The sequence below is a fragment of the Carassius carassius genome, chromosome 38 (assembly GCF_963082965.1).
Source record: "Carassius carassius chromosome 38, fCarCar2.1, whole genome shotgun sequence".
In the NCBI taxonomy this organism is placed as follows: Eukaryota; Metazoa; Chordata; class Actinopteri; order Cypriniformes; family Cyprinidae; genus Carassius; species Carassius carassius.
The window spans coordinates 4,806,053-4,819,545 of record NC_081792.1 but is presented as its reverse complement, the minus strand read 5'-3'; the positions used below and the strand labels follow the sequence as shown (position 1 = coordinate 4,819,545).

The 13,493-nt window shown below is 37.3% G+C and overlaps 1 protein-coding gene across 1 annotated transcript; it reads right to left on the bottom strand.

Moving 5' to 3' along the window:
- Positions 1–621: 621 nt before the first annotated feature.
- Positions 622–12,929, bottom strand: LOC132118949 (E3 ubiquitin-protein ligase DTX3L-like). The gene is made up of 5 exons (XM_059528701.1): positions 12,881–12,929; positions 3,440–3,561; positions 1,746–3,206; positions 908–1,125; positions 622–753 (listed from the first exon to the last, which is right to left on the bottom strand). The coding sequence occupies exons 1-5, from the start codon at positions 12,927–12,929 to the stop codon at positions 684–686; spliced, it is 1,920 nt and encodes a 639-aa protein (XP_059384684.1). The 3' UTR covers positions 622–683.
- Between the last annotated feature and the right edge of the window lie 564 nt (positions 12,930–13,493).

The window sequence follows — 13,493 nt, the reverse complement described above, 5'->3', positions numbered from 1 at the left end:
GAATATACATCTTTCCATAGTTCCATATTAAAATCAGTATTATACACTTTTTATTCATGTGAGAATCAAAGACAAACTCCCGGCTAAAACATTTCATTACAGTTAAACATTAAACACCATAAAAAACATCACCTTAATTAAAGGAATACCTTATATTAAATATACAATGCCTGGCAAAAGTAACCAAGTAATTAGACCCACTGAAATTTTATTCTCAGCCACTGATTTCTGTAGCTCTTTAAAAGTGAAGATTTTTGATGGGAAATCATCTCTCAGCAGTGTCTAGATGATGTAATCTCCAGGTATGTGCACACTTCATACTCTTTTGCTTACTTATGCATTCCAGATACTCTCTCAGTGCTAGAGCTATTTCTTCTTCATTGGTACAGTTTTCCTTAAGAGTTATCCAGGACAATATTTATTTAATTATCTTGACCATTAATGACGTGTTTAAGGTTTTGTCTGTTTGTTTGTTATTTTAAAATAATTTTCAGATTTAACATTTGCAGAGTTTCACACAGAACAGAAGTTCAATATATAGCTTGATTTTCAGTAAACTAATGAAGGGTCTGAATAGTTCTGAAAGTCACAATGGTTTATTGTCATAAATGGTTTATTGTCATAAATGGTTTATTGGAAATATTAGGTTTAGATGTGCATTTGGGAACTTATAAATCAAAACCTTATTCGATGCCTTTAGCTTTTAACTCATCCTTTACTCTCTTCAGATAGTCAGGGTCTGGATAGCCATAACTGTGGACAAAAGAATAGATATACTAGTAATAATAGATATACGAGTTCAAAAACACTTTTTTTTTTACATGAATCCCTAATAAATGTTATGCTTGATTTCTGGTTTTTCCAAACATGATAGAAAACTGAAAGCAAACTTTATATGAACACATACCTTTCAGGCCCACCATTTTTATTGGTCTTATGATGAACATCATTCCAGGTGACGATATTATCTATGCCAGAAGTTGTAGATCTCCCAACAGTAAAGATCAGTTTTTGTTCAAAAGCCTTGCGCAGCAGTGCGAGTACTTCATTTCCTTCACGATTGTCTGGCAGGTACGCATGACGAGTTGCCCCACGAAAAGGCTTTCCTGGGTTTGGATGCTTCGCCTAAAATTGTTTTTTTAAAGATTAAAACTATGTTAAAACAGAAATGGACCTACAGTACAAGGATGTCACAGATATCATAGATATTTCTGGTTTAATAATAACAGCGAATTGAGAGAACTGTAGAAACTATTTATACTTTTTATTGTCTGTTTGTGCTTTCATTGTTTTTTCTACAGTTTGTGTGCTTCCTCAACAGCAGGGGTGTCCAGTTCTGTTTCTGGAGGGACCGTGTCCTGCAGAGTTTAGCTCCAACTTGCTACAACACACTTGAACTTTTTAGTAATTCTGAAGATCTTGATTAGCTGTTTCAGGTGTGTTTAACTAAAGTTGCTAAACTCTACAGGACAATGGCCCTCAGAGTTGACATCCCTGGAGCACACAGTCTGTAGACCAGGGGTGACCAGTCCTGTTCCTGGAGATCGACCTACCTGCAGTGTTCAGCTCCAGCCATCATTAATCACACCTATAGCAACTAATTAAGGTCTTCAGGCTCACTTAAACACAAAGGCAGGTGTGTTTGATTAGACTTTACAGGACAGTTAATCACCAAGAGCAGGGTTAGGCACCCCTGCTATAGGCCTTGAGCAAAGTGCTTTGATTTGATTGTTACATACTCTTACCGTTTGAATACCACTGGGTATGTCATAGATGATTTCAATAGTGCCACAGTCTAGATATCCAGGGAGACTTGGATATTTGCTCCTTTTTACTTGTATTGTTCCATCTGGCTGGTTCCCCTCCAATTTCCCAAACACTTTTTTACACACAGGACAGATGGATCCCAGACTCTCCATTGACAGCCTTATACATTCCTGACAGAATTCATGCCCACATTTCAGTTTTTTCTTGTTGGTGAAGCTGTCCATACAAATAGCACATGTCTCCTCTTCATCATGAACACTTTTACTGTCATTTATAGAATTTCCTTTTAAATCTTCATTGAAATCAGTATCTGCTTCACTTCGTCTTCTAAAATTCACTTCCTTATCCCATTCAGCTCCACCCACTGCTCCTGGTCCATTATCAGGCATCTGTTTCCAGTTGATGTCTCTTGCATGAGGAATGTCACCTGAGTATCCAATCAATTTCTTCATTTTGTCATCAAACACATTCTTCTGAAGTGTCTTCTCAATATCAGAAATGGCAGGACTGAGATGTTCTGGCAGTCCAACAAGCCTCCAGGGTTCATCTGCTGCCACAACACAATGATGCTGCTGCTGAAGTTTCTCTAATAGTGGTTCCACATCAGTTTTATCTCTAGGGTTTGTGAGTTTACAGCTGACAGTGGCTGAGGCAAGTTTCTGGTAGAGTTGTGTTAGAGCTCTTAGGGCATGACTTTCCAGATTAATATGTTGAACTCCTTTAGATCGAGCTTGAACTTTAATTACGTTTTTCTGCAGTTTTTCTTCATTAAATGACACTCCATACTTTGTTTCAAGTTTTGATAATTGTTCCTTATAGGAAAGATTCATCAGATCCCAATGAACCTTGTCCATCTCAAGTTGAGTTGGAAGTTCCTTAGTGTCCATTTCCAGTGAAAACCTTCTTTGTGGAGAAACGTTGTTATCTACATCCATTTCATTTGTCACTCTTTTAATCATGTTTGTAAATTTCTTCGGTCCGAAGAACAGGCAGTCACTGGCAGACATGGTGAACATCATCTTTTCGTCCTCTGATCGAATTTTGTGCATGGACTCCTTTACAATATCTGAATTGATGTCATTATGATTAATGGCAACATCATTAAAACTATTCACACATTCCGTAACAAGTGTCAGAAAGTCATCAAAGGCTTTGGCGACAGAATCAGAGCTTGAGTTCTGGGTAGGTTTGATTAACACTGACACTTCTGCACTAATAGAGACTCCATGCTTATTCTTTATTTGCTCCAACTCCTTTCTGTATGCATGATGCATGTACCAGTACTGATAGAGGGGGACGGGGAATGCAGGGGTGTCAGAGGTTATTTCAGCAGTTTTAGTGGTTTCAGCATGATTTGGAGCTCTATTAACTGCAGCAACGTCCTCACTTTTATTTGTGTCTCCTGATGCTGCATAAGTCATATGCATAGAGCTGTGCACCTGTTTAACATAGAAATATATTATATTTAAGGATTCAAAAACCCTAAGTAAAATAAATTTATAATACTAACATCACTGTTACATAGATGTCGTGGATGAGTTGGTCAGGCAGTTTTTTTATTATTATTATTATTATGTGTGTGCAGAGAGAAGTCAGCAATCAAAACTTCACATAATAGATTGATAAAATTGATGGTTGTGCCCTTTAATTTTAGACAGAGTAAAAATTATACCTTTGGTGATGAAACATTATCCTCCAAAATTAAATCGTCCAGACAAATCTGAGCAGTCACTTCCTTTTCTTCATCTTTCAGTATTAATTTAGCTGTCTGAATTTTTAAAACTTCTTTAAGAGCTACAGAAAAAAAATTAGTACATTAAAATTAGGCAATGTAAATGAAGGTATTGAATTCATTACACATTTTTTAGAGTTTAGCATGGTAATATACATGAAAAAGTTAATGTGTTTCTTCTTCATTGTTACAGTTTTCCTTTAGAGCTATCCAGAACAATATATTTAGAATATTTATTTAATTATCTTGACCTTTAATAAAGTGTTTTATGTTGTAAAGTTAATGTGTTTGGTCTTATGGAATAAATCTGCTATTCTGCTGCTCTAGCAGAGCAAGTACCGAGACTTTCTGCCAACACATCCAATACATGCCAATACATCCAGAGATACTGCTGTGAGCATGTAAGAATCACTTCTACTTCAGTATAAGGCCTGGGACACACCAAACCATTTTCACATCTACTATGGCTGTGAAAAACACTTGCCAAAGAGGTGAGTACCTTTTCTGGGGAATATTTCAGAAATGCCATCTGAGGGCATAACTTTTTCTTGTGGAGGGAGCACTTGCACCTAGATTAGTCTGTACTACAACAGCTGGAAGTCCAGCATCTCTTAGTTGGTGCCTTTCAGGGGACAGACATGAACGTTCCAGAGCTTGGGCCAGGGATGAAATACTATCCCCTGCGACTGAGATAGGAGATCTCTCCTGATCTGAATCATCCACAGTGAGCCGTTGAAAAAAACCACACTCTGGTTGGCCAACGAGGTGCTACTAGTAAGAGGTGAGACCATTGTTGACAGACCATGGCCAAGACTCCCTGGAGCAGAATAATTGGGGAAAATGTGTAAAGACGCAGACTGGGCCAAGTATGGGCCATTGCGTTCAAACCCAGGAGAGTCAGAGAGAAGTAGTGGGGACATTGTGCTGTCTCCTGTGAAGCAAAGAGGTCCACCTCTGATTCATAAAATTTTTCACAAATTTGATTGACTACATCAGGGATGAGTTTCCACTCCCTGTGCTTGTCTGGACAGCAGGTCTGCTTCAACATATATTTGCCCCTGAATTTAAATCACCCTGATGCTGGGGTCTCTCCTTTCGGCCACCCGACAGAAATCTGTCACCTATCTTGGACTTTCTGGGGTGCTCTTGCTCCTGTGGTGTCTAATTCAAGTCACCACCTCGAGTAGCTCCTCAAATGCTTTTTTCATCATGTGAGTTCCATTATCGACGGAGGCAAGAGAACCCGTGTCCTCAGCTCGCTCTGATGAAGCTCCGGAGCGCGCTTCACCAGCAGGCACAAGGACATCAAGATCTAGTGAGAGCATATGAGAGAGAAGGCTGTGCCTACCTCTCACTTCTTAGCCAGCTCAATTGCTGTCTTTTTGCAGTTGATACACTGAATGAGCAAGTATATGAGACAGGCTACATTTCTGTAAGTCGAATAATCTCTGAAGGCTACTTTTATATTTTCATTCACATTCATATCATACCATAACTAGTAGTAAACAGGAAGAAAACATATATTTTAAAGTGTATTCTAATACTATTTCATAATATTAGTGTTTTTTTTTTTATTACATAAAATCAGTGATTGTCAACCTTTTTTTGGCCAGGGCTCCCTACCCATTATCCAGGTCCCTTACCACACCCATCAAATGAAATGTAGTTTAAATGTCTCTAATGAATACTGTGTATGTGTGCGAGTGTGTTTATATATATATATATATATATATATATATATATATATATATATATATATATATATATATATATATATATATATATATATATATATATATATATATATATATATATATATATATATAAATATATATATAAACACACACACATATATAAACAAAAACTTTTATTTTGGATGTGATTAATCGTGATTAATTGTTTGAAAGCAATAGTTTAAACAGAAAGCAGTTCCTTCAGACTGTAGATTTACAGATGACATTCATGACTTATTTAAACACCGGTCAAATAAAAAATCATTATCATTAGTTTTCCAAGGAGCAAAAAATCCATGTGAATAAATTATAAATTGTATTTAAAGATATATATTCCAGAGAAAAAAAGGAAAAAAAAGCATGTCATGCTATAACGTGTCTAAATGCTAGATAATGTTTTCCCAGTAAGTTTGTTAGCTGCTATACAGAAAGCTGAGCAAACACTGCAGTAAAAGTGTCATTGTTATGGATACTGTACATCTTTGGTGTAAACGCTCCTTAACAAAACTCACTCTAAGAATGCCTCAGCATGCTATCTGAATGCCCTAAGTTCAGTTTTAGAAAAGCAATAGTTTATCTTCCCATGAGATAATATTGTTGTCTTGATATATATATATATATATATTTTTTTTTTTTACTTGTGTGTCATTATCGTTTTCTTGTGTTGATAATATATTAAGAGTCTCAAAAAGTTAACAATATCCCACAAACTTTACAGTTTACATCATCTGTATTTATTCAGGAATCTTCGTTAATTGTCAAATAAATGTTAAGGTCAGAGTCAGAATCATCTGAGACTCTTATAATCACCTTAAGTGACGTCACTAAAAATAACGTTATGATTTGGTGCCACCTTTAGACCCACTGCTTTCTGGTGCCCATTGTAAGGAAACTGCTACAGACCTGTGGCTCTAATGTCTGTCGTCATGAAGTCATTTGAAAAACTGGTTCTGGCTTATCAGAAGGACATCACTGGACCATTACTGTACCCCCTGCTGTTTGCTTAACGAGCAAACAGGTCCGTGGAAGATGCAGTCAACATGGGATTGCACTTCATCCTGCAACATCTGGACAAAACAGGGACTTATGTGAGTATCCTGTTTGTGGACTTTAGTTCAGCTTTCAACATCATGCTCTATCTGTCAGTGGATCACCAGCTTTCTGACAGATAGGCAACAGTTAGTGAGACTGGGGAAATTCATGTCAAACAGCTGCTCCACCAACACTGGTGCCCCTCAGGGATGTGTTCTCTCCCCTCTGCTCTTCTCCCTGTACACCAACGACTGCACCTCTAAAGACCCCTCTGTCAAGCTTCTGAAGTTTGCAGACGACACTACAGTCATCGGCCTCATCCAGGACGGTGACGAGTCTGCTTACAGACAGGAGGTTGAGCAGCTGGCTGTCTGATGCAGTCTTAACAACCTGGAGCTGAACACGCTCAAAACAGTGGAGATGATCGTGGACTTTAGGAGAAACCCCCTGCTCTCCCCCCACTCACCATCATGAACAGCACTGTGGCTGCAGTGGAGTCATTCAGATTCCTGGGAACCACCATCTCTCAGGACCTGAAGTGGGACAATCACATTGACTCCATTGTGAAAAAGGCCCAACAAAGGTTGTACTTCCTTCGCCAGCTGAGGAAGTTTAACCTGCCACAGGAGCTGCTGAAACAGTTCTACTCAGCCGTCATTGAGTCAGTCCTGTGTACTTCAATTACTGTCTGGTTTGGTTCAGCTACAAAATCAGACATCAGAAGAGTACAGAGAATGGTTCGGACTGCTGAAAGGATCATTGGTACTCCCCTGCCCACCCCTTTAAGAACTGTATACATCAGAGTGAGGAAAAAGGCTCAGAAAATCACTCTGGATCCCTCACATCCAAGTTACCCCATCTTTGAACTTTTGCCATCTGGCCGGTGCTTCAGAGCCACAAATACCAGGACAGTCAGGCACAAGAACAGTTTCTTCCCCCAGGCAATCTACCTCATGAACAGTTAAATGTTTCCCACTTATACAATAAAAATGTGCAATATCCTTATATTTATTTGTTACTCCTCCATCCTAGTACATCCCTGCATTTTGCTCAATCCTATTCCATTATCATTTATAGCAAAATTTTTTATACACTTTTTTTATTTGCCTTTTTTTGTCTGTGTGTTGCTGTCTCTGTGTACTGGAACCTTATGTCACTATAACAAATTCCTTGTATGCGCAAGCATACTTGGCAATAAAGCTCTTTCTAATTATGATTCATTAGTAGTGCCCATGTGGACCAATTATTAAATAATTTCCACAGAGTTTGAAAGTATTTTTTAGTTTATAACCAGTATAAATTATTTTAAATCATAACATGAAATATTACCTTTGGATGGTGTTATCTGCACCGCTGCACAGGATTTATCACCCATAATTGTAATCTGCTCGATAGATGGTTTGCCATCCAGGCTGGACAACCAGGTCTGAAGGGCTTTCTGTAATGATGCTTTCCATTTTTTGGAAAATGGTCCTTTCTCATCCACTTTGATTTTAAATTGAGCAATATCTTTTGATTCTGAAGATTGAGGCCTTTCATCATCAGCTGTATGTTTGTCCTGTTATAAGGAAAACAGTTTATAGAATTAATTTTATGTTGCATTTTATATTGATTCAATTGTTAGAGCTGTTTGTTCTATAATTTCATTTGACAAATGACTACAATAATAAAGAAAGAAAAAATCTATAATCAGCCCATTATCAGCTCTTAATATATTGAAAGAGAGAATGCATCAGTGTGTTAGGAGTCTAGGTCTGGTAGCATGAAATCCCTTAAGTGCTTTGATCACTTAAAGTTTTCATCTTTGAGGGGGAAAAACCCCTGAGGCAATGGATTTCTATAAAGAAAGTTGCAACACTGGCCCCTTTTTGTGCCATTTTTATCATCACATACTAACTTAAAAATCTACACAATAAAGAAATATGGAAGATATTAAAAATTTCCACCTAAAATAAAAAAAATCTTTACATTGCTTATTAATGTTAATAAAGGACTATCATGCATTATTATCTGCAGGTCACGTCAGTCAAGCTCACATCAGCTGACTCTCAGCTGCTCCATGTCTTTATATGACACCTATCACAGCATCCATATATAAGTTCTTAACTATTATCAGCAGATTTTGCATTGCTCAATAGCTCATTAAATGGCGAATTCAGCAGGCAAAACCACCATCATCTCACTAGGAATTGTGCAATCAGGAATTTAGCAAGATTAATTCACTCCCCTCTTGGACTTCAGCTCAGATTCATTCAAGATTGTGAACTGGAACTTGAATTCACAGCATTGATCATAAGCTGACTGATTCAGAAGTGACTGAGTTAGCATTGCCCGCATATTGCTGTATTACTGACATGGACTCCATGAGTTACTAATGCGACTGACTCAGATTACTCAGTCACAAATTTCAGATGGGATCTGCACTCCCCGCATGAAGAAGGATTTAATCACCCATTCATAAAGAGACTCATTTGCTTCCTTCCTAAATGAATCAGCCGTTTGAATGAATCGCTTAAATGATTTAGTGTCAAGGCAGTGACGTGCTGCCACCTACTGGTGGTTTCAGTTTCATTTTAAAGTATAAATTGTGCTGATTTCGTTTGATTGGTAACTTATCCTTCTTGATTGTATTCAAAAAAAGACATGTAAGTGTAGAGGCCTTAAAGATATACTCCACCCCAAAATGAAAATGTAGTCATTAATCACTTACCCTCATGTCGTTCCAAACCGTAAAAGCTTTGTTCGTCTTTGGAACACAATTTAAGATATTTTGGATGAAAACCGGGAGGCTTGTGACTGTACTATAGACTGCCATATAAATAACAGTGTCAAGGTCCAGAAGAGTATAAAAGACGTCGTCACAATAGTCAATCTGCCATCAGTGGTTCAACCGTAACGTCAGTGGCGCAAAAAGTGGGTATGCGCCATATGCGGCGCAATAGGGGCGCCGCACCATGGGGGGAGCCAAAGCGATGGTTAATTATTTTTTTTATAATAAAAAATAAAAATGTATATTAAAAGAGGGAAAAGGAGATGGCATGTCAAGGGATGCGACAGCAGCTAAATAAGTGAATGGTGAAAGGCAACAGGTAGGATTTAAAATGTGACGTCTATGCTCGGAGAATATGTAAAACTGGAATTTATTCTGTCATCACCAGGGTGCTGATAGCGCACGCACACAGATGAGACCTACAGTAAACAGCACAGACTGATATCTGTGTTTAAACTAAACTAATTTAAGCTTTGTCAGTTTAAACATTTAAGAGGCAGAGGACGCAATCTCAGAACGCGCAAATATAAGCTCTCTCTGAAGTATTTTATTTCAATGGACAAATTCGGCCAAAATGTCAAAATGCCCGTCTTGGTAAGTATCCTATAGCAGACATAGCCAGCTGAACGTAGGCCACTGTATCAGTGCATTCTCTTAAAGTGACAGTCTTTATATTAATCGAACAACAAAGAAATCACTCACTGCTCTTGATTAAAAAGCTTTTGTAACAGATTGTTCAGTTTTTCCTAATGTTGTCTCGAAAGGCTATAATGGTCAAATGGGTTGGTTGTGATGCCCCCTCTACTCAGATATGGAAATCTATGATATCTGAAGTTGTAACTCTAGAAAGATTGAGGTATTGTCGCAATGGTAAATAAAAAAATGGGAGAATATTTTAAGTGTCTAAAGATTAAACGGTCATAAACAAAAACTGGATAAAATTTAGGTACAATCATATGAAGAAATGCTGTATGTAAATTGTCCACATGTTCATGAATATGTTAATTACGGTATTTCCTGTGCTGTGTTTTTGTTTTAATATGTTTTTGTTTGTAATTAAAATGTTTAATAAAAAGAATATTTAAAAAAAATATATAAAAATTTTTTAAAAAGCTTTTGTAACTTTAATAAAAAAACAATCTTTAATTTATAGTCAAATATGCGATGCTGTTTTACATTTGATTACTTTATTCAATTTCTGTACCTAAAAACTAATACTAGACCTCTTACTCTATTGCATTTATTTTTCGCTGTTGCCCGTAGTTAGATTTCTTTTAATTATAGTTTCTCCAAAAACATAGCACATACAGATCTGTACCGAAATGTCATTCTTGAACCGTGAAACAAACCGAACTGTGAAAATTATAACTGTGCTACCCCAAAAATAATAATAATAATAATAATAATAATAATATATATATAAATAAATAAATAAAATGTGTGTGTGTGTGTGTACATATATACCATATAATTATGGTAGGCTTACAGTGGCTGTCTGATATACCTTAAAATAAACATTTATTATTTAAAAGCCCATACATCATGATGTCCGGCACAATTATTTATTTAGAAGTGGGGGTGGGGGGTGGGGGGGGGGCGCCAAAATGTTTTGCTGCATACCCCTCTAACACTGGATAGTTGCGTCCCTGCGTAACGCTATGAAGTGTCGAGGCAGCGTACGCTCTTCTGAGTCACCCGTGCCACAAGATTGCGCTGTTTTCTTTCAAATCAAAGCGTAAATATACGTAAAAAACATTCTTGTGGCTCCGCTGATACAGAAGAGTGTACGCTGCCTGCGTTCAGCTCATAACCTCCAAAATGGTGCTACGTTGATGTGGAGAGAAAAAGAGGAATTGTGTGAATAAAGACTTTTTTTGGTTTTCTTTTGTACAAAAAGTATTCTCGTTTCTTCATAATGTTATGGTTGAATCACTGATGGCAGATGGACTATTCTGATGATGTAATTTATACCTTCCTGGACCTTGACAGTGTAACTTATTTGGCAGTCTATGGTACAGTTAAAAGCCTCCTGGTTTTCCTCCAAAATATCTTAAATTTGTGTTTCAAAGATAAACAAACCTTTTACAGGTTAGGAACAACAAGGGGGTAAGTGATTAATGACCAAATTTTCATTTTGAGGTGGAGTATCCCTTTAAGACTGTAATGTTACCTTTTAAAATCTAATTGCAAATGTTTATGCAAAGTGTATTAAATATAATCTACAAATAATGCAATACTGTACCACTAAATAAGACAGGTTTTGAGGGCTAAGCTAATCAGGCCAATGAGAAATAATAACTAATCATTCTAGTTTTTTATTATAAAATTCTTTATTTTCACTAATCAATCTTTTTTTTTTTTTTTTTTCATTAAACACAAGAGGTCATTAATGATGCTTACATGTGCAAATTCGCAAACAAGTATCTATAATTTGGCCAAAATTGCAGGAAGGTTATTGAGAAAATATGAAATAAATATAATGTTATTAAAGATTACAAAGAGATTTATAATTAAATACAGTACATCCAAAAGATCATTACTTTATGATCTATATATATATATATATATATATATATACAGTACAGACCAAAAAGTTTGGACACACCTTCTCATTCAAAGAGTTTTCTTTATTTTCATGACTGAAAATTGTAGATTCACACTGAAGGTGTCAAAACTATGAATTAACACATGTGGAATTATATACATAACAAAAAAGTGTGAAACAACTGAAGATATCTCATATTCTAGGTTCTTCAAAGTAACCACCTTTTGCTTTGATTACTGCTTTGCACACTCTTGGCATTCTCTTGATGAGCTTCAAGAGGTAGTCACCTGAAATGGTCTTCCAACAGTCTTGAAGGAGTTCCCCGAGAGATGCTTAGCACTTGTTGGCTCTTTTGCCTTCTGTCTGCGGTCCAGCTCACCCCTAAACGTGTCATGTGATAACTATTTTGATCTATACCATATCTATATTTGTAAGTGCTTAATTGTAAAAATCCAGGGGCCGGTTCCCCAAAACGTTTTTATCGCTAAGTAGTTCTTAACCTATTCCTTAATCTCTCTCTTAACATTATGGCACGATTCCCGACACATTCATACGCTAAGTATATCTTCTGTAGGTCACACTTTCGTAAGTTTGGTCTGGACCATTCGTACGCTCTCTATTAGCATTGTTTGAGCTCAAGACGCTAGTCAATGCCACTGTGCAGCAGTCTTTAGAATTAAATGTCATTACATTACAAGTCAAACTTTGTTGTCAATGTTGTGGCTCAACAATGATTTTATGTTATGGACATTTTAAGACTCATAATAAAATATGTTCGCAATGGATACAGGCCTATTTATGAAGTTTTTCTTGAAGACTTTATGTGGTATCAGAACTAATATGGTGGTAATTAGGCTATTTCGTAAATGTAATTAATGCGAATTGGCAATCACTTTTGATAATTAAAATCTGGCAAACAATTTAGCACTAAATGGCTAAGATCTACAAATGGGTAAGCATGGTGTCCAGTAAGCGACCAACTATGGCAGCGATCCAACGTGTCCTTAATTGAAACAAAGACAGAGCCGGCCGCGGAGCCGTTTAGTCCATGTAAATTTTTTTTATTCTGCAAAACTTAAGCCCTTTTGACATTTTGCCTGACGTGGCTATATAAAAAAAAGACAACTCATTATGGAGCTGCTTGACCTTCTCAGACCTGCGCTTGCCAGGCTAACGCGGCAAAATTTTGCTTTAAGCCCTGAAGTCCAGCTGCTTGCAGCGCTACATTTTTATTTTATTCATTTTTTTGCTACAGAGAACTTCATCGAGGTCGTGGGAGAGGGCTACGGCCTAATCAAGACCTCTGTCTGGAGGTACGTCCACAATGTCACCAACGCCCTTCTGCGCCATGCCGAGGATTACATCCTAGTGGATGGCACCCTCATCCCTATCAACAATCCATCAGTGATTGATCAGGCGTACATATCGCGAAAGGGATATGCGGCCATAAACGTGCAGGTTATAGTGGACCATAGGGGTGTGATCTCTGACCTGGTGGCAAGGTCCAGCAAAACTTCAAGTTCCTCTGACGAGAAGCTGGGTGCCCTTTTTTACGTTGCTTCCCCAGCATATTCTGTATCTAACTCTCTCTCTCTCTCTCTCTCTCTCTCTCTCTCTCTCTCTCTCTCTCTCTCTGTTCATTGTAGATAGGTTGCTTTTTATTGAAAACATTAACCAATGGCAATCAATACCGCATTAAACAGAAGTAACTGCAGCTGCTTGCCAATCAATTCTGATTGTAAAGTACCTTACCATTAATATAAAAGTGCATTACATAATTTTTAGAAGTTGTTAAACCCATGTCAAGAAGCAGCACAAGTGGCACAACGGGATAAGGAGGGTGGATGTTTAGCGAGGGATACCCAGTTCGTCTAACCGTCACAACATATCGTGTGAACATATTACTGACCATTT

Excerpts from the sequence above, each read along its gene's own strand:
- LOC132118949 (XM_059528701.1), bottom strand. The coding sequence starts at position 12,929 with ATGGCGCAGAAGGGCGTTGGTGACATTGTGGACGTACCTCCAGACAGA. Across the intron at positions 3,207-3,439 it reads ATAATGTTTCATCACCAAAG|GTGCACAGCTCTATGCATAT; the intron begins GTATAATTTTTA and ends TATGTTAAACAG. Across the intron at positions 754-907 it reads AAAAATGGTGGGCCTGAAAG|TTATGGCTATCCAGACCCTG; the intron begins GTATGTGTTCAT and ends TTTTGTCCACAG.